The sequence below is a fragment of the Nuphar pumila genome, chromosome 6, assembly GCF_984573655.1.
Source record: "Nuphar pumila chromosome 6, dmNupPumi1.hap1.1, whole genome shotgun sequence".
Lineage (NCBI taxonomy): Eukaryota > Viridiplantae > Streptophyta > Magnoliopsida > Nymphaeales > Nymphaeaceae > Nuphar > Nuphar pumila.
Window position 1 is genome coordinate 83,057,102 of NC_143254.1, and position 22,700 is coordinate 83,079,801.

Consider the following 22,700-nt stretch of genomic DNA (forward strand, 5'->3'; position numbering starts at 1 on the left):
GTATCACATACTGTGTTGCAAAAACGCCTTTAAGTATTGCAGAAGCTCATAGTTTGTAAAATTTTAAAAGAGTAGCGCATGATGTATTGTAAAATTATGAAGATTTTGTGAAAGTCTGATATTACAAAATTTTTTATTCATGTATTGCAAAATTTGTTTTTCTTGCAAATTTTTGTCACATATAAATGCGTATTTACATTTTTTTTACTTTTTATCGTATGTACCTGGAAAAAATGGTAACCCCAATCCTCCTCTCTCTAGAACCCTAAATCTTCTAGCGATTTTCATGAAAGTTGTTCGCTCCACTTCGTGCAAGGTTGCGATATCCTTATCCTCAACTTATCCAATTAGTTATTAAGGTGAGTTTCATACAATGTATCTATTATTTTGTTGTTGTTTTTTATAATGTAGTTTTCTCTTCTTTTTATTTGGTTGTTGTTGACTTATTATGTATGTTTAGTTGTTGTGAATGTCCAATATAAACATATAATATTTGTCATCTAATTTATTGTTTAGGGTTTACAATTTTTAATTTTTTTTGCATATAGTTACTTATTTTTGTCTATTGCTTGTCAATATTTGTCTTAGTGGTTTTATCAATATTTGTGTGTGAGTATTCGATGCATTTTGAAAGTAGTCTATGACATTCATCTTTATAGTTAACAATGTTTTTTCAATTAAATGCTCTATTTTTTATCGATTGCAAAGTATAATGTTTGCTATTTAAATCATAGGTAACTCGTGATGTCTAAATAAGGTGTAAGCAAAGGAGTTTACAATCAATCACTCAACACAATTGTGATGATTGAGACTGAAGTGATTGTTCTGAAAAAACTAAAATATAGTGAAGTGCTATTATTTTTCGATAAAACTTTGTTGGTCAGTGAACTAAATATATTACAACTTTCTTTAAGTGTATTTGTTTATTTTGATCATATGTGAATTCTTTTAAAAATAACATAAGTGTATTTACTTTCGTTCATGTTATTCTGATCATATATGGCTAGTTGCCACTCAACTTCGTTAATGTTATGCAACCAAATGTCACTCTTTGCGAGGTCTTTCACGTGCACAACCACATCCTTATGGTTCTCATCTACCGTATTTATATAGGGCACCACGTTACTTAAAACGTAGCAAACGTAGCAAACATCATGAATATCTTCAACAAAAGAATGAACACCTCCAACATATTATTTGAAGAAAACTTAAATGTGCATCGGTGATACTTTGTAATTGTATTATGAAAGACGCCCTATTAATATTAAGACCCAACCCTCTTGGATAATTTCTAACATCTTTGTCACATGTCAGTTTTCACATTACAACATGCAAAAATTCAAGAAAAGAGTTACGTCTCAATGGTCTTTCAATAAATATGTGATCTAATATCAAAACCTTTAAGGATCAATACAAATATTGGTACCACAAAAATTTATAAATAAGGAATGCAAAAAAATATCAAATAAGAAACATGAAAGATTGAATACTTCTAGAAAAAACAACATGCCTGCAATATTTTTTCTACCAGACTTACACTTAGACAAACTTGCATACATGTGTGCAAGAACGGTAACTCCTTATGAATATTCATCGATAAAAAGTCAATGGTTACAACAATTTCAAGTATGATATATATGTAGTTTTCTAGCTTGAGTCAATAAATAAGCATCCCTTGAGATCCTTTTCACCTATGAGAAAGTAAACCCAGCTTCAACTTTCTTAAATCCACGAATGACATTCACCAAATGAATCTCATGTGGAGCCTGCTGCCTAACATTTAGGCATGTTTGGTTGTCTCATAAGATTTGGACTCGCATTTGCTTTCTCATTTAAATTTAAATTGAGAATCAGAACTACAAGGAGCCTCATGTGATCCACCAAACCAAATTTGATTTGGAATCATGGCCCAGCAAACCAAAACATATTTTTCAATAGAGCACCGGCTATTTTGGATCGTTTGATCGCATATGACTCGGAAAAAACACCCCAAGCGTGGGATCGTCCCTGGGGAAGCAAGGGAAAAGTAAATCGCACGAAACACTGACCCAGAACATCTGTGAAACAGGTCAGCGCTCTCCCCACACGGAGACGCAGAGAAGCCTATAAACCAACGGCCACGGCCCTCCCTCCCTCTCCAAATATCCGAAATGCCATCGACTCTGGTGGCATCTTCTCCCCACACACCCTCTCCCCTTCCCCAATTTCCCGAAAGCTCCATCTTCTTCTTCACAATGTCTCCCAATTCCGTCTTCCTCTTCGTCTGAATCTCGGTCGAGTCAGGGAGCCGTTCGTCCTTTGGTTTCCTGTTGTGGATCCCTCCGTCCATGGCGTCGATTTCGCGTCTCTACCTTCTTGTTTGCTTGGGGTTGTTTCTTGGCGATCTCTGCTTCTGCCGTGAAATATATGGTGTTGGTGGCGGCGGCCTGAATCGGAACCCGAGGGTCGCTGGCGGACGAGAGTCTCCGATGGTATTGCCGCTGGTTTTGTCACCGGCGAATTCTCCGCGGCACCGTCGGAAGGCGCAGAGATCGGACCCGCATCGGACGCCGAATGCCCACATGAAATTATACGACGATCTTCTCGCTAATGGGTAATTCTTCGCGTTGTTCTTGGATTTTGTTTTTGGGTGATGGACATCGGAGAGTAAAACCTGTATCTTGAAATGGGTTCTGGGATTGAAATGATTCTAGATCAGAATTTAGGTGGTGTTTCTGGAATTTCTCGGAAAAGAATTGCTGTTTCGATTGTTGGGGTTTATTGTAGTTGGATTTGCGCATTGGAATGGGGGCGAATAATCGGTGTTGGGTTTTATTTCGTTCAGGTATTACACGACTAGGCTGTGGATTGGAACGCCTCCGCAAGAATTCGCGCTTATAGTCGACTCAGGCAGTACAGTTACTTATGTTCCTTGCTCTACTTGTGAACAATGTGGAGTTCATCAGGCAAGTTTGGATTGAAATTTGAATTTTAAGTGATATGTTTGAATTGAAATGGAAATTCTGGTTGCAATCTTCCTTTTCTTTTGTGTTATATCCGTGCTTTTTGTCGGGGCAGTACTGTTGCTTATGTCCCTTGCTTTGCTTGCAAACAACGTGGAAATCATCAGGCCAAGTATATATTAGAACTTGAATTCTAAGTGTGATTGTTTCTGGCTGAAATGGATTTATCTTTTTTGGTTATATGGCATCATATTGAGCTGTTCCAGTATACTCATAGTCCTGCTTTAGTGAGATTAGGGAACCCACAATCAATGTTTGAATTCCTTATTAAGATTGATTTAAAGAAGCAGGTCAACTGAGAGAGATTGATTTTAGAAAATAAGGCTTGTTCAAGACAATACAACCTGCTGCCTGTAAACAGTCCATCTAGTGGCTTGGACCAGTGGTTGGAACCAAATCGACCATTCAAGTATCTCTCTCTATAGTTCAGTTTTTCAAACATTGTTTGACTATTAGGACCTTACAATTTTTTTGGATTTCACAAGGCTTGTTCGAGACTGGTCTACCTGACTCATGGTTGTACTCTATTGAGTCAAATCAGGTTTTACAAGAATTTCTTGTTGATGGAGGTTGTATGGGTTTAGCAAAATAGGTTCATTGCATTTTCAGTTTAAAGTTGGGATTTTCAGATGGATAACATGCATCTTTTCTTGAATTAATGGATCTGTTTATATGCTTGTGCATAACTTATTGGATCTGTGGCATCATTGTAACGACCCCAAACTGACCCTTAGAAAAATGAAGATTTTTTTAAATGAATAAATTATTTTAAAATATTGTGGAAAGATATTTCAGGGATGCGAGACACGTTACTGATTTCATATCCACAAACCAACATACATTTCAAACATAAATTTATTCAAACCATAAATTTAAATTGAATGTAATTTAACTGAGTAATCCAATCCAAAAATAATAAACTCCTATAACGGTCAGAATCTCCAACAAGCTGGTCCTGCTATCACTGAACTTCAGTACCTGAAAAAAGTTTTTAAAAAATAGGGTAAGAACCGAAGTTCTCGTATGAGACCCTCTCAAAATCTAATAGTAAGGAAAAGAGCATACATCAAATCAAACATAGGTTTAAGAGGGCTTTAGCATACACTACATACTTAAAACTGACTTGCAAAATAAACCAGTTTAATTTAAGGCATCCAAAAACCACATGCTACGTAAACATTTAGGGATGCATGAGTTAATGCAACTTTCATGAATAACTTTTTAATTTAATTATCATGTATTGCTTTTGAATGCATGTTCCTATTTAATGCAACATATTTAAGTTCCATTTTACATAAAATCCGCGAATACTAAAAGTATGCCAAAATCCTGAAGTTCAAGGCAGTCTCCAGTGGTATCTTATCACACAATTATATTTTATTAATTGGGTCTCATACAAACCCCTCGACCGACATTGAGAATCATCACCCCAAATTGGAATATTAGGAATCATCACCTAATGTCAAGACGACAAGGATATCATCACTCATCGATGCCACTTTTCTTGGTATACCAATAACCAACATCATCCCAGGCAAACTAGTGGAAGTTTCCTACAACTATGGTTAGGAACACGAACCACTCATCGAGTTCTTGGAGAAAACAATGCACATGACGTTAAGTATTCTCATGGTCTCCCATGACTACCATCTAAGGATCCCACCATTTCAGAGGGCAACCAAGAAAGAATAATTTATTACACTGTTTGGTCTCTTATACCATTTTTAATTAATTAAAGTTTTTCACCGAAGAACAATATGCAAAGCAACATGCACTAACTGATGAGGCCTTTACCTCGTTAATTCTAAGAGTGTAACACTTATGCTACTTCTAAATTAACTCATAAGCATTATAAAACAATATAGCAATGCATTCAAAACTTCTTATTTCAAGAACAACACACAAGCATCTGGCCTCCAAAGGCCCACTAATGTTTCAATCATAACCACTATACAATTTAATACACTTAAAATGAAATCACGAATTTAAGTGAACACCAACTCACAAGAATAAGAGAATATTGATGTGAATTCATATCAAATTCATCTGAAACAATAATACTGATGCATATTCATGGCTAAAAAATTGATTGTACATTGTAATAAAGATCCAATTTATGACCCAGCCGACAATCCGATTAATAACAAGACTGATAACCAAATTGTATAACAGACCAAAATTAAATTCAGACCTAAATCATTTCATAAAAGCTTGGATTTTGTATTCAGTCCAAAAATCATATTTTTAACACATCAATTGCAACTTTAGTTTATTAAATTCGAGCAGAAACAGATTTAGATTTGTTGGCACAAAAACATATGGGTTTTATTTCTTCAAAAATTCCAGATTCCAATGCACACTAATAGGTTCAGATTCACAATGCTAATTAGATTTATTGACTCAGTTACGTATGTAGGTATGTCAAATCTTAAAACAGATTTTTTTTTATAGTTCAGTTTAGCAACCTGACAACTCAAACTTACTAACTTACTAGTCAACTGAAAATACTCATTAGACACTCAGGGTGTGCAAAATTTATAAGAACAATGCTAACAACCACTGTTATGTGTTAATTCAATATGGCATTAACGACCATAGGTAAAAAGAGTAATGTCGACAGCGGGTTACTATGCGTGAAAGTCCAACACACGGTGTCTCCAAGTTGCATGGACAACCTATATGCGCAGTAAAAGAACAACAACATACGTTTAAACAGTATATAAATATATCATTTTTTTTCCTTGCATGAACCCAAAACCCATTTTTGATCCCCTATCCCAAACAATTTTCTTAAATCGATATCCCACCGTGAAACCCAGCCACACCAGTTCCCTTTTAATGTTTTTAACACCCAAAATAAACACAAGAAAACATACATTTTTCAGGCTTTAAGATCAAACTATGTGGTGTGAGTTTTATGAAAACCCTTTTTAAAACAATATTTTTTTTAATGAAAATCCAGTGAAACCCAGACACCAAAAATATAAAAACCGGCTCGCACGAGTGGTGGAGTCTGGGTCGAACTCAGGGAATGAGAGATACTTGTATTCAAACACACAAGCTAAACTACTCTTTATTGCCAAAATAAAAAGAATTAATTCAATAATTACCTAAATAAGGAAGTATGACCCTACGCAGAGGGCTTAAACAAAATAAATAAATGGTTTTATTACAAACCCAATTAACAAAATAAAATAAAACCCTAATCTAGAAAGAAAAGAAAATGCTTCAGTGCTTCAAGTCCTTTTGTCCCTTCTTGAGGTAATGTATGTTTTCTTGAACTTTTGCTTTTCTGAGGGCTTGAGGGAACCTCAGAGGGTACCTTGAGGGCACAGAAAGAGCTCACCGTACGTTCCAACGCTTTCCTGCAAAACACAACAACACAAAACAAGCAGTACGCAGGCAACTAACACAAATTTATAAACTAATGCTAAAAAGAATTCAGCAAAAACAAGATTTGAATTGACTAATATAATTAGCTAATAGAAAAAAACTAAAAAGAATTAATTAATCACGAATCACAGTTAATGAAATTAGCGTCTAATGAAACAATTCAAATAAACTAATGAAATCTCTATGTACTAAAGAAATCAATCAAATGAACTAATGTAGCAACTACTAAATTAAACTATGTAAATTAAAACAACTCATGTGATACATGGCTAATAAGATGAACTAATGACACACAATAGAATGTCCAATGAATCCAGCTATGGATGAACTACTAGTAAACTAATGCTTAAAAAAAAAATAATGAATGAAATAAACTGCTGAAATAAAATAACTGTGACATGCAACAACAAAAAAAGTAATCAGGGAGCATATATGGTGGAAACAATCAACGGTTGGGGACATCACTCATGACTAATGAATAGTTGAAACAAGCTAACAAAAATAACTTATTATACTACTAAACTAATGTAGGAAAATGCTAACAAAACAAAACAATTATTCTGGATGAAGAAAACAAATAAACTATCTTAACGTCAACCCAAAAGAAAGCAAACATTAACAAAGCCTGCTAAACTATGCTGTGTAAAACTTTAATCAACTAACCTATGTTAACATTAATTGATTTACCTGTGCAGGAATACAACAAACGTTAAAGACCTAAAAAGGAAAGATGCTGACCCTAATGGAAATGAAAAACTGAACCTAATAACAGACTGAAGACAAAAAGGATGTTTAAGGCACTAAAAAAAATTCTGAGTTATTTCAACCAAAAACGCATCTGCACATGACTAGACTTATTGATTTTTTTTTTTTTGGTTTTAGATGCAAGACGTGGACTACCTAGATGAATATGCAACAAAAATCTGTTGAATAACGAACACTGTATACTATGGGATGCACTCTAAATTACTAAAAAAAAAAGAAGAAGAAACAACCTATGCAGCTTGTATCCGATGGACGGTTTGAAGAAGAGAGCGGTCTTCTGTTATGATCACACGCCTGCCACCAAATCTGAGGATGAAAGGAAGAGGAACCAGCGAGGAGGAAGGTGAGGAGAGAGGAATGAAGAGACAATAAAAGAAAAGGAAGGAGAGAAGCTGGTTGGAGAAGAAAGAGAGTGGGAAGACGGGAGAGACGAATTAGAGAAGAGATAGAGGGGAGGCGTGAGTTTCAAAATTGGAAGACGCCCCTTTTTTCTGCTGTAGTATACTATTTATAATATTATATTAGGGTAAAACAAATTTTTCAAAATAAGTCCAACATTTTTCAATAATTTCCAAAAGACCCACTTTAGTAAAACATGTTTTATTGTTTAAAAAGCAATCTTCCTAAACTAATTAAAAATTACAAATTAGCTAATAAAAACTTAAGCAAACTAAACTACAATTAAGAAATTCTAACTATAATAGAAACACTAAAATATATGCAGGAAAAACTTTGAAGAATACGATTTTCTGATAAAATTCAATCAATGCAGTTTCTCAAAACTAATGATAAAAATGGGTTTTTTAAGGCAATTTTGACATGGATCATGCATAAATACTGATTAATAAAATGTGAAATATATGCATGATCACTATGAGAAACACAAACTTAATTAAACTGGATCTCAAATAAATAGGGCATTTGAAGCAGATTTAACTCAAATCAGGAAAACGCAGATTAAGGTGAAGCCTGATATATTTATTCTAAGAAGAACTGCAGACTTCATTTCTATTTATTTCTAATAGAGATTCTGGTTTAAGACCCTTCAAAATCTAATCAACGAAATGGGTACATGAATCAACAAAGAATCGGTGTATGAATCAAAATTTGTATATAAAATCCTGAAGGGGTTTATATATATGATTCTCAAAAACCTGTCCAAGAACATCGATTCACATGGAACCAACACCACATGTAAATCGTCTAAAAAAAATCGATGATTAGCATGACCCAACAGCACAGGATGCTATAACAGAATTAACACCCAAATAAAATCCAGGATTCTGTAGCAAATAACGTTGAAACTGAGCATCACACTAGAACAGGAAATTCCTATATATTGTCTGTTGCTCAAAACAGGTTTTATTTTCCTCTCTTAAACTCTAGATTTGATTTGATTTGATTCATGTTTTTCCCTGAATATTGAATAAAGAGAGGGAACCCATACCTTTTTATCTGCTGTGGTTTAAACCGCGAAGAAGAAGATGAAGGTGAAGAAGACACGCAGGTAAGCCTTCCTCTCCCTCTCGTTACCCTCTCTTCCTCTCTCATTGCCCACTCTCTTTCCCTCTCTCTCGCAGCCCTCTCTTTCTCCCTCTCTCGTTACCCTTCCACGTTGCTGCCCTCTCTCTCAAAGCCGTGCTTTGAGAGAGAGAGGGTCACACCCGTATATATAAAAGGGAATCCCCCTTTTTTCCTAACTTAGAGAGGAGACATCCCTCTAGGTGACGTCCCTCTATGGCAAGTTATGATATTAAAGATAAAGTTCCTTTATCTTTAAGTATCAAGCTAACCTAAAAGTATTTTCTTTTTAACAAAACTAACACCTATAACCTAATTAGCTTCCTAAACTAAATAAAAATACAATTAATTAGAGACCTTGGACCATGGGTCATGTCCACAAGATCCACGATCCAATTAAGGTCCAAAGCTTGTGTCAGCCCCTATATTATATATTATATACTATTTTAACCCAAAACAGCAAAAAATATAATTATTTAAGTAAAAATAACACTTATTAAATAAATAAGTAATTCACAATTTTACGAGATATTACAATCAGATACACACAAATAATACACATAGAGAAAGGGCTGAACAAACAGAAAGTGGACATTTTGGAACAGGTCTTGGCATAACATGTCTGATGTTGCTTGCCTCCTGACACTTTCACCATTGAGAAGATTAAGAAATCAAGCTATTCTGATGCCTCTTTTTAAGCTCCTTCTATTCTTTATCTGTTTTTATAATGTCCCTCTGCCGTTTCTCTTTGTATTGATTTGTTCTCCACATCTTATTCCATTTGTTCTTTGCTCATACAGCTTTTTTTGTCATCATTTTCCATCAACTATTAAATGCTGTTGATTTTTTTGGTGGCTAGGATCCTAGGTTTCAACCTGACCAGTCCAGCACCTACGAGCCAGTAAAGTGTAACATTGATTGTACTTGTGATAAAGATAATGTGCAATGCATTTATGAAAGACAATATGCAGAAATGAGCTCCAGTAGTGGGGTGCTAGGTCAAGATGTTGTGTCCTTTGGCAATCAAAGTTCTCTTGCACCACAGCGTGTTGTTTTTGGCTGTGAGAATTCAGAAACTGGTGATCTGTTCAGTCAGCATGCTGATGGCATTATGGGGCTGGGACGAGGCCAACTTAGTATCATGGATCAACTTGTTGAAAAGGGTGTAATTAGTGATTCATTTTCTTTATGTTATGGAGGAATGGAGGTTGGTGGGGGTGCAATGCTGCTAGGTGGAATTCTTCCACCTGCTGGAATGGTGTTTTCTCCATCAGATCCTGGTCGCAGGTAGACTTTTTGCTTAAATTTCATAATTTCTCATAATTTCCGATTTCCTGGCAAATGCATTTAGTAGTAATATGGCACATTTACTCTAGTTTTGGGGTGGAAACAGTCCCTATTACAATATTGAGCTGAGGGAAATACATGTAGCTGGAATCAAATTGCAGTTGAATCCCAGTATATTCAATGGCAAGCATGGGACTGTGCTGGATAGTGGTACTACATATGCTTACCTACCTGAGACAGCATTTATTGCATTTAGAGATGCTGTAAGTTCTCTTTATCTCTCTCAATAAATAAATAAATAAATAGTGTGCTTATATAATTATATGTATATACAGCATTATCCCATGTATATGTCTCCGCTGTATCTCAACATGGCAATTTTTCTGGATGTTATATTATTTTCTGTAAATCTCTGGAAAATCTTGAATCTTGGAATCCAATATGGTAAAATATACATTAGGGCTGCAAGAATGATAAAAATGTACATTAGGGCTGCAAGTTGATGTCACACATTCTTTGTTTTGTCATCTGCACAAAGAGTGTTGAAAAAGGGTGTATCAGGGGAAAGCTGTGTGTATGTGTCGTTCCAATTTTTGGCTAAAACATTTGAAGAAGTACAACCTTATGCAGGTTGAAGTTACCTAGATAGTGATGCATTTTCTTTGCACTCTAATATACAAGTGGAGTTTGTAGGACATAAGAAAGGTGTTCATAGGCATGCACATGATAAGGTAATTATGTGCGTACTGCATATGCATATAAAAACTCCAAAGCTGGATGACATCACGATAGTTCCAACTTCCAACAACTTTTTTGCAGTTGATAAATATTTTCCTTTCTAAAACAGAAATCTTGCAAAATTGCAGTTACAATGACAGGAACTAAAGCAAGTGGTGTTTTTTCCTTGTTTTATATTATATGTTTTTTTGTTCTTTCTGATAATGTGATAAAACCCTTGCTGATGATCAGGACCTGATACTGGTTGTGCTAGAACTAGCAACCCTACTATTTGGGAATTTTTGTATAAGCACCGGATGTAAGAAATTTTTCACATCATGTCACTTGATAATTTCATGGGCTTTTTTCCTGAAGGGTGTAACCGTGTAAATAACCTGAGCTGAACTCAAGCCCGAACTTGTTCTTTTAAAAGGTAGAGAGGAGTCATGGGAATTGAACCCATGGCCTCTATGCAAAAAGATTGGTACTGCCAACACACCAGCATTGTACTTTCCGTGAATAACTAAATAAAAAGCCTAGGTGTGCCATAACTTGAGATGGCTTACTGACAGGAGCTTATCCAAGTGTGTGCAAGCTTGAGCTACAAGCGTTATGCCATGCTTTAATTCAATTAGTTAAAGGGGAAACAAACCAGCAGATCCAGCACGAAGCTGTACTACCTGCAAGCATTTGACCTGTTTTGAACTTGCAACGTCCCAACACAAGGTGACATGCGCTAACAGCTCCTACCAAACAATCGGAGCCCCCGTTGGTGTAATTTTTAGCTGTTTACAAGGTTTATGATTAAATGTCTTAATCTTATTTAAGAGCTTGCTTTTTTATCTTTGAAATGGTTGTGAAGACTCCCTTATCTTGAGGTGTGACTAATGCTTCATCTTTTTGAGTAATATCTCTGAGAATGTTTCTTCTACTAAATTCTCTCTTTTCAGTAGTTATTGAATTTAAATACTAATAATTTGTAATCAAATGCTTGCCCTAATTATTTTCTTCTCAATGCTTAGATGATTAAGAGCCTTCACTCTCTCAAACGGATTGCTGGTCCAGACCCTTCATATCATGATATTTGTTTTGCTGGAGCTGGAAGGTGACAGATCTTGCATCTTATTCAAATGTCGTTCTTTTAAAGGATTTTAGAGTATGGTGGATCCAAGTTGGATATGAACAAGTTTTTGTGTGCAACACTGCAACACAATTCCAACTGGGTCTTGCTTTAATTTGCAGTCTGGATCATTTTCTGCTTTTCAGTTGCTAATGGAGATGAATCAATGTTTCAAGGATACTTCTCTATGGGGTTCTAGGTGTTGTCTTATGTTATTATTATATTTTGAAGTTGAATCTTGACTAATGGATTCATGTAATGCTGTCAGTGACATCTCTGAACTTTCTGAGGCGTTTCCCTTGGTCAATATGGTATTCAGCAATGGGCAGAAGTTATCTTTATCTCCTGAAAACTACTTGTTCAGGGTGATTGTTCTTTTTATCATAATATACTCACATCCTTTGTTACCATATGGTTTATCATTGGTTTCTTTGATATATTCTGCTCTTTTATGTCCGTAGTAGTGCCAGGTTACAATATGGAACCTTATTATCTGATTCATCCTCTTTTCTTTGTGTCTTTTGTACTGAACAAAAGCATTCAAAGGTACTTGGCGCATATTGCCTGGGAGTTTTTCAAAACGGGAAAGATCCTACGACTCTTTTGGGAGGTACTGCTATCTACATACATCATTTTTTTTACAGCATTAACAACTAATTTGCACACATAATATTAGATGGCTAGACTTAAGGTCTGGCTATTCTACATGCATTGCTGTCTTTTGCTTTCCATTGTTCAGTCGGCGACTTCTTAATTCTAGTCTTTGAATTTTCTCCTACAAAATTAGGCCTTCTCCTTTGATGAAATTATCTGGTCTAGCATTAGAATTTGTTATACATGCATTACTCTGTCATTCTTTCCATTGTTCCATTTGCTTGTGGCTCTGGAGCCAGAGCTGTTGATATATAAATAAATAAATAAATATATAAGGGATTGAGCTCTTGCCAAGCTTGAACATCTATTTTGAAGCTTAGCTTCATTGAATTTGTGCAAGCTTGACTTAGCTAAGCTTGCACAAACATAAACATACATACACATATATTTATTTATAATTTTCCTTTCGTCTAAAAAAATGTATTTGTTTATAACTGAAATGTTTCTGTACATTTATCATCCAAGTGATATAATCTAGCACCTTTCAGTACCATGTGCAAAAAGTCATCCTACTGCTATTTTCCAACCACCAGATAATTGTAGAGGGCATATTAACCTTCAAGATGTTACTGATGTTAAAGTATATATATATATATATATACTTATTGTTTGCATATATATATATACATTAATTTGTATATATGTATATTTCTTGATATAATAAGTAAAATCCATTAGGGGCATTTTAGTCATTTTCTCTTATGTAATTAGCTGTGTTGATTAGGGGCTTAATTTTGTAATTTATTCTTTTTATCAAGGGCATTATAGTCCTTATAATGCTCTTGAAATAGAGCTGTTGGGAAGTGCTCCCAACAGATATATTTCTAGCTGTTGGGAGCACTTCCCAATGGCTCTTTTTTTGCTTCTTTTTGTGTATAAATAAGGGGTGTAACCCCTCTTGTATGTTAGGCTTGTTCTCAAATTTCTCTTAATAAGATCTTATATTTTTTATGTTTGTGTTTGGCCCATAAGTGGCTTATATGATTGTAATCTTGTGTTCACCCATAAGTGGTCCTTATGCCATTTGCTATTGTGTTCTATGCCCATAAGAGGCACTCCCTTGTATTACTTTGCCCATTTCATTACAACGGATCCCATCCCATTCCAAAATTATTATTGTTGAAAAATTCTACTACACATTTCTATACTCTCTCTCTCTCTCTCTCTATATATATATATATATATATATATATATAGTGACTGGTAGGTGTTCACTCAAAACTCTGTTTTTCATTCAGTTTAACCCTGAAGTTGCATGCAGAATGATTTTTTTCCCTAGGGATCACTCAAATTGTGCTTTTTGAAGTAAAATCATAATCTTTTAAGCTGTAAAAGTTTGGTAAGTTGTGGGCTGTTGATTTTTGCAGCCCTTTAAAATCCTTCTTACAGATTAGTCCAAATTTTGTTTTTTACTAAACGAACCATGTAGATCATATTGATTAGGCTTTCTTGATCATCCAGTCATCTGTTTGATTGGTCCAAGGCAGGGGCAAACAAGTGCACACCTACTAACTTTTAGGAAAGTATATACCCGGTACATCGATATCATTTGTTGTGATAAAAATCTTTTTAGCTTATGCAATTTAACAAAAATGTAATAAGCTTGACAAGCTTTTAGTGAGCCCTAGCTCAGCTCATTTATTAACGAAACTTAAGCCTCTCAGTGGCTTGGTCTGTTGCCCACACTTATAATTTGTTGAATCTAGTAGTTTTTATTTTTGTACAATTAAGGCCTTTACATCCCCGCCTTATTAAGGCATCAGTAAGTAACCCTCATGCAAATCTGAAATTATATTGATGATTGATAATGTGATATCATGCAGGAATTATTGTCCGCAACACACTAGTAACTTATGATCGTGCAAATGAAAAGATTGGGTTCTGGAAGACCAACTGCTCAGAGTTGTGGGACAGACTTCAACTGAATGGAGCACCTCCAAGTGTACACCCTCCATCCTCTGGCAGGAACTCAACCTTGCCAGGCTCTCCACTAATGATGCCTCCTAGTGAAGTGCCAACTTCTTCTAATTCAGGTCTTCTAGTGTACAAATGGCTCATGTTTTCTGTTGCCTTGTTTTGGAGCTACCCCAAGAGCTGATTAAATAAATAAGTTCCAAAGAAAAACCTGGAACTTATTTCTGAGTAAATGCACTTATTTATTTTTTTACTGTCAGCTGGTTATTATAATTGTTGTAAATGCTGCTGTCAATATGTTAAATTTCTAAAGGTTCCTGATTTTTCTGTATGCAAAGTACGTACTGCAAAGTGATACATAATATTGTATTCTTGCATATGCAAGTTCATATTTACTCCTAGTGAAGTGACACTTGCCACGTACTTCAGCCAAAACAAAATTTTGGGAACATTGTACAGTTTAGAGCAGTGATACACTCATAAAGGTATTTCATTTAATTTATGTTTGTGTTGGTTTCTACTTCTGTTCTGGTCATGCTGGTTCTGTGGGCAAACTGACATCCTATATACTTCTTGTGTTAGATGTATTTATTTATTTATTTATCCATTGTTTGTTTTCTTTGTATATATTAATATGCATATACATTGTATATTTATGTGTTAGTATACATATATATTTTTAAATCTCATGTAAATTTTTGTTTTTTTATTATTTATTTTGTGTAATAGGTCATGCCCTCTAGGGGCATTTTCGTCCTTGGCTTTCTAGCCTTTGGGACCATCCTAACTAGTTGTTGTTCTAGTCCAACGGCTAGATCAACTAGCTGTTGGACTATAGTTACCAGGAAACAAAATGGATACGATAAGCAATGCATGAAGTGGAAGCGGGGATGCTAGTGTTAATTAGTATGAAGCAGGAAGCGGGATACAATTGTGAAGCGATTATGCAAGCACATGAAAAATGAAAATGAAACACGTAAACACTAGTCGACGCAAACACAAATATAAATAAATATAAATCCAATATGCAAGATTGTTATTAAAAAGTTATAATTTTCTAATATTAAAAACATATGACTTGAAGGGAAAGCAAGTGAAAAGTGATAAGTGAGAGGGAAACATTAAAGAAGCAAAAGGGAATCGATGGAGGAAACAATAAGGAAATGGGCTTCCTACTGAAGAGAATTGAGTTTCTCATATTTCGGAAGTGGGTTTCCCAAAGCTTCTCCTCCTTTTGGGAAAGCGAAGAGTTTTCCGCTTCAGAAGTCAGCTTCCTCATGTAGCAAGAAGCTTCCGGTAACTATGCATTGGACTAGCCTCTCTCTCTCTCTCTCTTTCTCTCTCTCTCTTGTCTATGTATATGGTTTCTCTCCCATATTTTTGTGTGCTGTCCATTAGTGGCTTGTGCTTGTGAATGTCCTTGTGCTCTTGTATTAGCCTTTAGTGGCCTTTTGTGTTTTGCCTTAGTGGCTTTGTATTTGTGCACACCCTTATTATTGTGTAGCACTTAGTTGTTTTTGTATTGTGCATACATTTTATCGCGTTTCATTGCATTGTTGATCTCTACACCTGAAGTTCACTGCATTCCTTTCTTTTTTGTCTGGGGTAACATAAGGGTTGACTTAGTGAAACCACAAAGATGTAATGTGAATGGAGTATGGATGGGCGACTTGTTTGGTTTTATTAAACCTTCAACGTCATCATTTCTTGTGTCTAAATAACTGCTAGGAATATTCTGGACAATGCAAGTTATCAATTTGACTATTATGAAGATGTCTTCAATCTGTATTGGTGATGTTTTGCACTTCTGGGTGCTTGTTTCTGCAGGAAATACCAAGATTCGGTTATTGTGCATTGCATCTCTCTCTCTCTCTCAATTTATAATCTTTTAGGTGTGTTAAATTGAGTAATCAATGAAAGTAGGCAGGTCCACAATTCTTCCACAGATGCTCTTTTTACAAATGTGCTTTCAATTCTCTACTATATCTAGGACTCAGTTATGCTCAGGATAGTATTTCATATGTGCGTTCTGCATGTTGTCATATGCTAATGTTAAATTGGTGATTGGTATTGATCAGGCATCATCTCAAGAGTTGGATTCATAGAGTTTGTACTTCATTTGGCCATAAAGGTTTCTGACCTCATCCCTCGCATTCCAGAACTTAGAGAGAGCATTGGGCATGAATTAGAAGTAAACCTATATCAGGTGGATTTTCAATATTTCTTTGTATGGATTTTTAGACTCCCTAACATGCTATTCATTCTGCTGATTGCTTAATGAATGACTTCAGGTTCGCATAGTAAATTTTATAAGTGATGGTAATGGTTCTGTTGTTACATGCACAATATATCCAGATGGTTCCACTGGTTACATATCCAATGCCATTGTAGAGGTAATATTTATTCTCTGCACAAATATCTGTACATGCATGATAGACAGTTCAACATATCATGATTATTATTTGTACAGTTACATCCTATGTGACAGCTGCATTTTATTTTCAGAGCATACATTCTCTACTAAGTGAACATCATATGAACCTTCCTAGTACATTTGGGAGCTACGGATTGCTTAGTTGGAAAGTTGAGCAGCCTTCTGAAAGGTAAGTGCTTCTATTAGTGCAAGTAAATAATAAGGATTATCTACTAATTATGTCAAAACTCGAATCTTGTCCTTGTGCCTTATGCTGGTTGAGCTTCCTTTGCTACTATAACTAGTATGATTTTGCACCAAAATCACAAAGTTCCTTGAGTTCTGACCTTGAGGGGATATTGCAGCATTTTATCAATTTTGCTGTCTGACAAGGACATCTATTTATTCTTGCCGATGCATCGAGAACCTTTCTCTGTTTCTTGTTTCTTTTCTTTATAATGCAGGACGTGGCTGCAACGGCATATGTTGGTTGTCATTGCTGCAACCATGCTAGCTGTGATGATGGTCTCTTCAGCTTTTATTGGATGGTATGTTTGGAGGCGACGTTCACAGGAAGCACTAGGTACTTACAAGCCTGTGGGCGTTGTGATTCCTGAGCAAGAGCTCCAACCCTTGTAAAGTCTCAGTTCAGCTTTGAAGACGAGGTATACTTTTGTTACGAACAGGGGCGTAGCTAGGATTCATGTGAGGGGGGGGGGGCAAACAGGGGTGTAGCAAAAAAAAATTTATTTGTGCGATAGTCGGGGGTTCGGGGGCAGCGCCCCGAATTTTTTTTTTTGAGATAAAATAAAAAATGGCTACAATTATTAATAAAAATCTATTTCATTTGGACAAATCAAACTATTTGCTGCAGTCAGGGCTGGGCTAGGACTGGACTGGGCTACAAAAATGGATAAAAATCTATTTCATATGGAATCAGGGCTGGGCTAGGACTGGGCTTTTAAAAAACAAAAACAAAAAAAATTAACTGTTTCGGGAGGCAGGACTGGGCTACAGCCCAGTCCTGCCCCCCCTAGCTACGCCCTTGGTTACGAAGAATCATTCTTCTCCTAGCATTACAAAATTGGAGATTTTTGGGGATCGGGAGGAAACAGCCTTTACAATATAAAAAAGAGGGATATCGTTTGATAGAGTTCCAACATAGGTATTTGTTGTATAACTTGACGCTTGCATGCATAATATCTAAAAATGCCATTTTTTCCTGGTAGATTGCAATCAACAGAGGGACTCGTTACAATACATTCTTTTACTCTTTTATCTGGATTCAAACGGCCTGTTCAGCCCAAAAGTACTGGCTTTGATCATTAACAGATTTAACAGATGATTGATGAATTGTTTGCTCATGACTGTCCATTGCCTCTGACTATTAATCATAATATGTTCTTAGTTGAAAAGCTCAAGAAAATGTTGTGTCCAAGGGGCCTCGGGTTTGAGTCCCTTGAGGTTACTCCCCACACTTGGCCGCTTAGTTGTACTGAAACCCCTGTTGGGACTTGCATAATGGGCATGCTCTTTTTTGCTTCTTTTTTTTCGGATAATCCAAGGAGAACATCCCCCCTCCCCCATCACCTACCGCACATTGACTGGCTTCCCATTGGTAAAATCAACATAATCCATAGTGAGAGCTGCAAGTTAAAGTCTAAGGCAAATTTTCAGGTTAAAGAACTTGGTTATAGCGATCCTTGCAATACATAGTAAAGTGGCCAGCAAGATAGCATATCTCAAATTCAATACTGTTAAAAATGTGATTTTGAGAGCTATAATTGGTTTGATTGCCTTGTTGGTATTTAGAAATTTGTTAACCTTGTTGTCTACGGTTTTCAAAACAGTTTTGACCATGATTCCAACTGTTAGGGCCTATTTCCTTTAATGGGCCAGCGCGGCGCGGCGCAACGGTTCTTCCTCACCGCCTCCAGCTTACTTGTCAGCTCACTTGCTGATTGCGGAAGCTTGTAATCAGAGAGCAAGAGAGAATAAAGGGAGAGAAATCGCAATCACAAGAAGCAATCACAACGAGGGTGAACAAAAGAAAACTCAACGCATTTACTTCATTCACAATTTTGCCCGCAAGCTATTACAGTTCAAGTATACGGGCTGCCCCTTCGGGGTATTGATTCACCTGAACCGGGCAGCTTACATCAGACTCAACAAAAGCAAAACAGGCTCTAAGCGCAACTGTACACTGTAAGTCGCAAGGGAACATGCTTCCCCCTTCAAATCATGCGCCGTCCTCGGCGCCATCTGTTTCGTGGTAAGCCCTGACTTTAGCCGGGTAGCGGCTGTTCATTCGAAATGCAGGCTCTCACGTTGGTTTCGTTGTTTCTTCCCACTGCACCTAGTATTTCTTCGCTTGTCCCAAGTAGTTGACTTTGTGGCGAAGGATCTGACTGAGGTGTTTCTCGGCCCGTTGTACTGTCGGAGCCCTCTGCATGATGGGAGCGCGTTGTGGCATACTGCGTTCCGGGTCTCCATCATCTTGATGGAACTACTTGAGGTTGCACACGTGGAACACCGGGTGCACCTTGAAGTCTGGGGGCAACTCCAGCTTGTATGCCAGCTTGCTCACCTTCTTTGTGATGGTGAAGGGTCCCTCATACTTTCTGAGTAGTTCGCGGTGCCGCCCGCGGAAGATGCCTGTGCGACCAGGATATAGCTTCACCAACACTTGGTCCCCAACTTGGAACCCTGCGGGCCGACAGTGTTTGTCCGCCCACTTCTTCATTCTCTTTGCCGCTTTGTGTAAGAATGTCTTCGCCAACTCATTCTGCTTGTGCCAGTCGCGAACAAACTGATAGGCGAAAGATGGCCTTCCATTTTCTTGTGCGGCAAGAGTGTGCGGGGTCAATGGTTGTTGCCCCATGGCTATCTCAAACGGGTTGTGGCCTGAAGACTCGCTATTTTGCATATTATAACAAAACTGTGCCACATCGAGGAGCTTCACCCAATTTTTTTGATTAGCACTAACAAAGTGCCTAAGGTACTGCTCCAGTATCCCGTTGATGCGCTCTGTCTGCCCATCTGTCTGTGGATGGAAGCTTGTTGAAAACAACAAATCAGAGTCAAGTAGCCGAAATACTTCACGCCAGAACTTGCCCGTGAAGCGAGCATCACGATCACTCACAATGCTCTTCGGTATGCCCCAGTGCTTCACCACATGCTTTACGAATAACTCTGCAGGGCATTCTTTGGAAGCTGGGATGAAGGTGACATACTTTGAGAAACGATCCACTACGACCAAAATAGAACTGAGGCCCTCTACCTTTGGCAGACTAACAATAAAGTCCATAGAGATGCTTTCCCAAGGACGTTCTGGAATTGGTAGAGGCTCAAGGAGACCGACAGCCTTCTGGTTTACCCCTTATTTTGCTGGCAGATGAAACATGTTCACACATACCCCTCAACATCGTCTCTCATCTGCGGCCAATAGTAGCCGCGCTCAAGGAGTGCTAAGGTCCGCTCCTGACCAGGATGGTCGACCCATAGTATATTATGGCACTTCTTAAGCAATTCTCGGTGGAGGCTTCCCCACCGCGGTACGAAGATGTGTCCCCCTTTTGTTATGAGGAGGCTATCTTGTAGCCAAAATCGTCGAGTCTTCCCTGCCTGCGCCAGAGAAACAAGGTGTTGTGCGGTCGGATCCTGTTGCGTACCTTCACGAATACGGCTCAGCAATGTGCTCTCTAAGTGCACTTCAGAAGGCTCTGCGCGCACAACTGTCAGTTCAGCCCTACGGCTCAAGGCATCTGCCACAACATTGGTCTTTCCAACCTTGTACTCCAAGGCAAAGTCAAACTCAGCCAAAAACATCTGCCATCGAGCTTGTTTATGCGTTAACTTCTTCTGCGTCTGAAAATAGCTCATGGTCACATTGTCCGTCTTGACGACGAACTCAACACCCAAAAGGTAGTGCCGCCAGGTCCTGAGGCAATACACAATGACAGTCATCTCACGTTCATGCACTGTGTAACGCTTCTCTGCATCTTTCAACTTGCGACTCTCATATGCGATCGGATGACCATCTTGCATAATAACTCCGCAAATGGCAAAGTCTGAGGCATCCGTGTGGACTTCAAAGGGTCTCGAATGATCAGACAGTCGCAGCACTGACTCCCTCACTAATGTTTTCTTCAAGCCATCGAAGGCATCTTGGCACGCTCCTGTCCAGAGCCATACCCGATTCTTCTTTAACAAATCTGTGAGGGGCGCAACAATGAGGGAATAACCTTCGATGAAATGCCGATAATAGTTTGCCAAACCGAGGAATGATCGCAATTCTGGCACTTTGCTTGGCGGAACCCATTCTTGGATGACCCTTATCTTCTGCCCATCCATACGCAGCACACCACGCCCCACAACGTGGCCAAGGAAGCCGATCTCCTCCTGCCCGAAGAGACACTTCTCTCGTTTGACACAGATGTCATTCTCCTTCAGCATTTGAAACACTGTTCGCAAGTGCCCGACATGTTCCTTCATGTTACTGTTGTAAATCACGATATCATCTAGGTAGACTACCACAAACTTGTCTAAGTAAGGGTAGAAGATCTGGTTCATTAAAGTCGTGAACGTGGCTGTAGTATTTGTCAACCCGAATGACATTACTAGAAATTCGTAAGCACCATAGCGGGTGACGCAAGTTGTTTTCGGCTCATCACCTTCGGCAATCCTCACCTGCCAGTAACCCGATCGCAGATCTAGATTGGAAAAGATACCTGCACTGCCTAGCTGATCGAACAAGTCCGCTATCAATGGCAATGGGTACTTGTTCTTCACCGTGACCTTATTCAGAGCACGGTAATCCACACATAACTGTTTAGAGCCATCATGTTTCATCTGGAAAAGGACTGGGGCACCAAATGGGGCTTTTGATGGACGAACAATGTCTGCGTCCAACATCTCGTCTAGCTGCCTGCGCAACTCCTTCAGTTTAACTGGCCCCATATGGTATGGAACCATTATGGGAGGCTTCGCTCCCGGGGTCAACTCAATCTTATGGTCGACCTCACGTCTTGGCGGAAGACGTTTTGGCGATTTCGGAGGCATCACCCCCCGAAACTCTTCCAATAGTGGGGCTAGGGTCGGCGACACTGCTGCTTCTACCTTCCCTTCATTTGCACGCACTGCAAAATAAGAATGTATGCTCCTCATACTTGACACCCTTCTTCAGTTGCATTGCCGATAACACTGAAGACTTGCCTTTCTGCGTAAGGCACTGCACTGTGTGAGACAGGTCTGACTCCATGATCGTCAACGTGTTAAACTTTGGCAGCATCATAACATTCTGGCTTCGCAGAAACTCCATACCCAGAATCACCTTAAAATCGTCCAGGAGCACCACAGAGAAGTTGGCTTTGCCGACCCAACTCCCCACTTGAGTAGCCACATCTCTTACTTTACCAAGGATGGGCTTGGCCTCAGAGTTTACTATTTTGATAGTCCTCTGCTTTGGCACAGTTTTCAAGCCCAATCGCTCTGCCTCTTCCCGCGAGACAAAGTTGTGTGTGGCCTCAGAGTCTATCATTGCTGAAGTAGATTTTCCATTCATAATGACTTCTATGTACATAAGTTCCTTACTGACCTGCATGTTCTTAGCTACGCAACTTCTAGCTGCGTTAATCGATCACATGACCCCCATCCTTGGTTGCATGGTCTCAGTGTCACTGCATTCAGTATCGCTGCATTCTTTTCGTACAGCATTGGCTTGCCCGTCGTCCTTTATAAGACGCTTTGGGTACTGCCTGACGATATGTCTTTCGCCGCAGAACCAACATGTCACAACAACACACTTGTTGTTGTTGTTATGCTTTGTGAAGTTCTGTTTCTTTTCAGATTGATGGTGTGTCAACGCCTCACCTTTATCATTGCGATGCTCATCCTTCTTGCCTCCGTGGTCAGA

General features: G+C 38.1%; 1 protein-coding gene across 1 annotated transcript; it reads left to right on the plus strand.

The window, feature by feature from the left end:
• The first annotated feature begins 2,073 nt into the window (after positions 1-2,073).
• Positions 2,074-17,476, plus strand: LOC149834979 (aspartic proteinase 36-like). Its single transcript, XM_090010354.1, has 12 exons — positions 2,074-2,593; positions 2,825-2,945; positions 9,541-9,968; positions 10,075-10,231; positions 11,708-11,790; positions 12,074-12,170; positions 12,343-12,415; positions 14,283-14,492; positions 16,452-16,579; positions 16,665-16,766; positions 16,879-16,976; positions 17,251-17,476. The coding sequence occupies exons 1-12, from the start codon at positions 2,328-2,330 to the stop codon at positions 17,423-17,425; spliced, it is 1,938 nt and encodes a 645-aa protein (XP_089866480.1). The 5' UTR covers positions 2,074-2,327; the 3' UTR covers positions 17,426-17,476.
• The last annotated feature ends 5,224 nt before the right edge of the window (positions 17,477-22,700 follow it).

What these genes read in the sequence shown, in the direction of transcription:
- LOC149834979 (XM_090010354.1), top strand. Translation starts at nt 2,328, where the DNA reads ATGGCGTCGATTTCGCGTCTCTACCTTCTTGTTTGCTTGGGGTTGTTT. An exon ending in GACGATCTTCTCGCTAATGG is followed by an intron (nt 2,594 to 2,824) that starts GTAATTCTTCGC and finishes TATTTCGTTCAG; the next exon opens with GTATTACACGACTAGGCTGT. An exon ending in TGTTTTGCTGGAGCTGGAAG is followed by an intron (nt 11,791 to 12,073) that starts GTGACAGATCTT and finishes TAATGCTGTCAG; the next exon opens with TGACATCTCTGAACTTTCTG.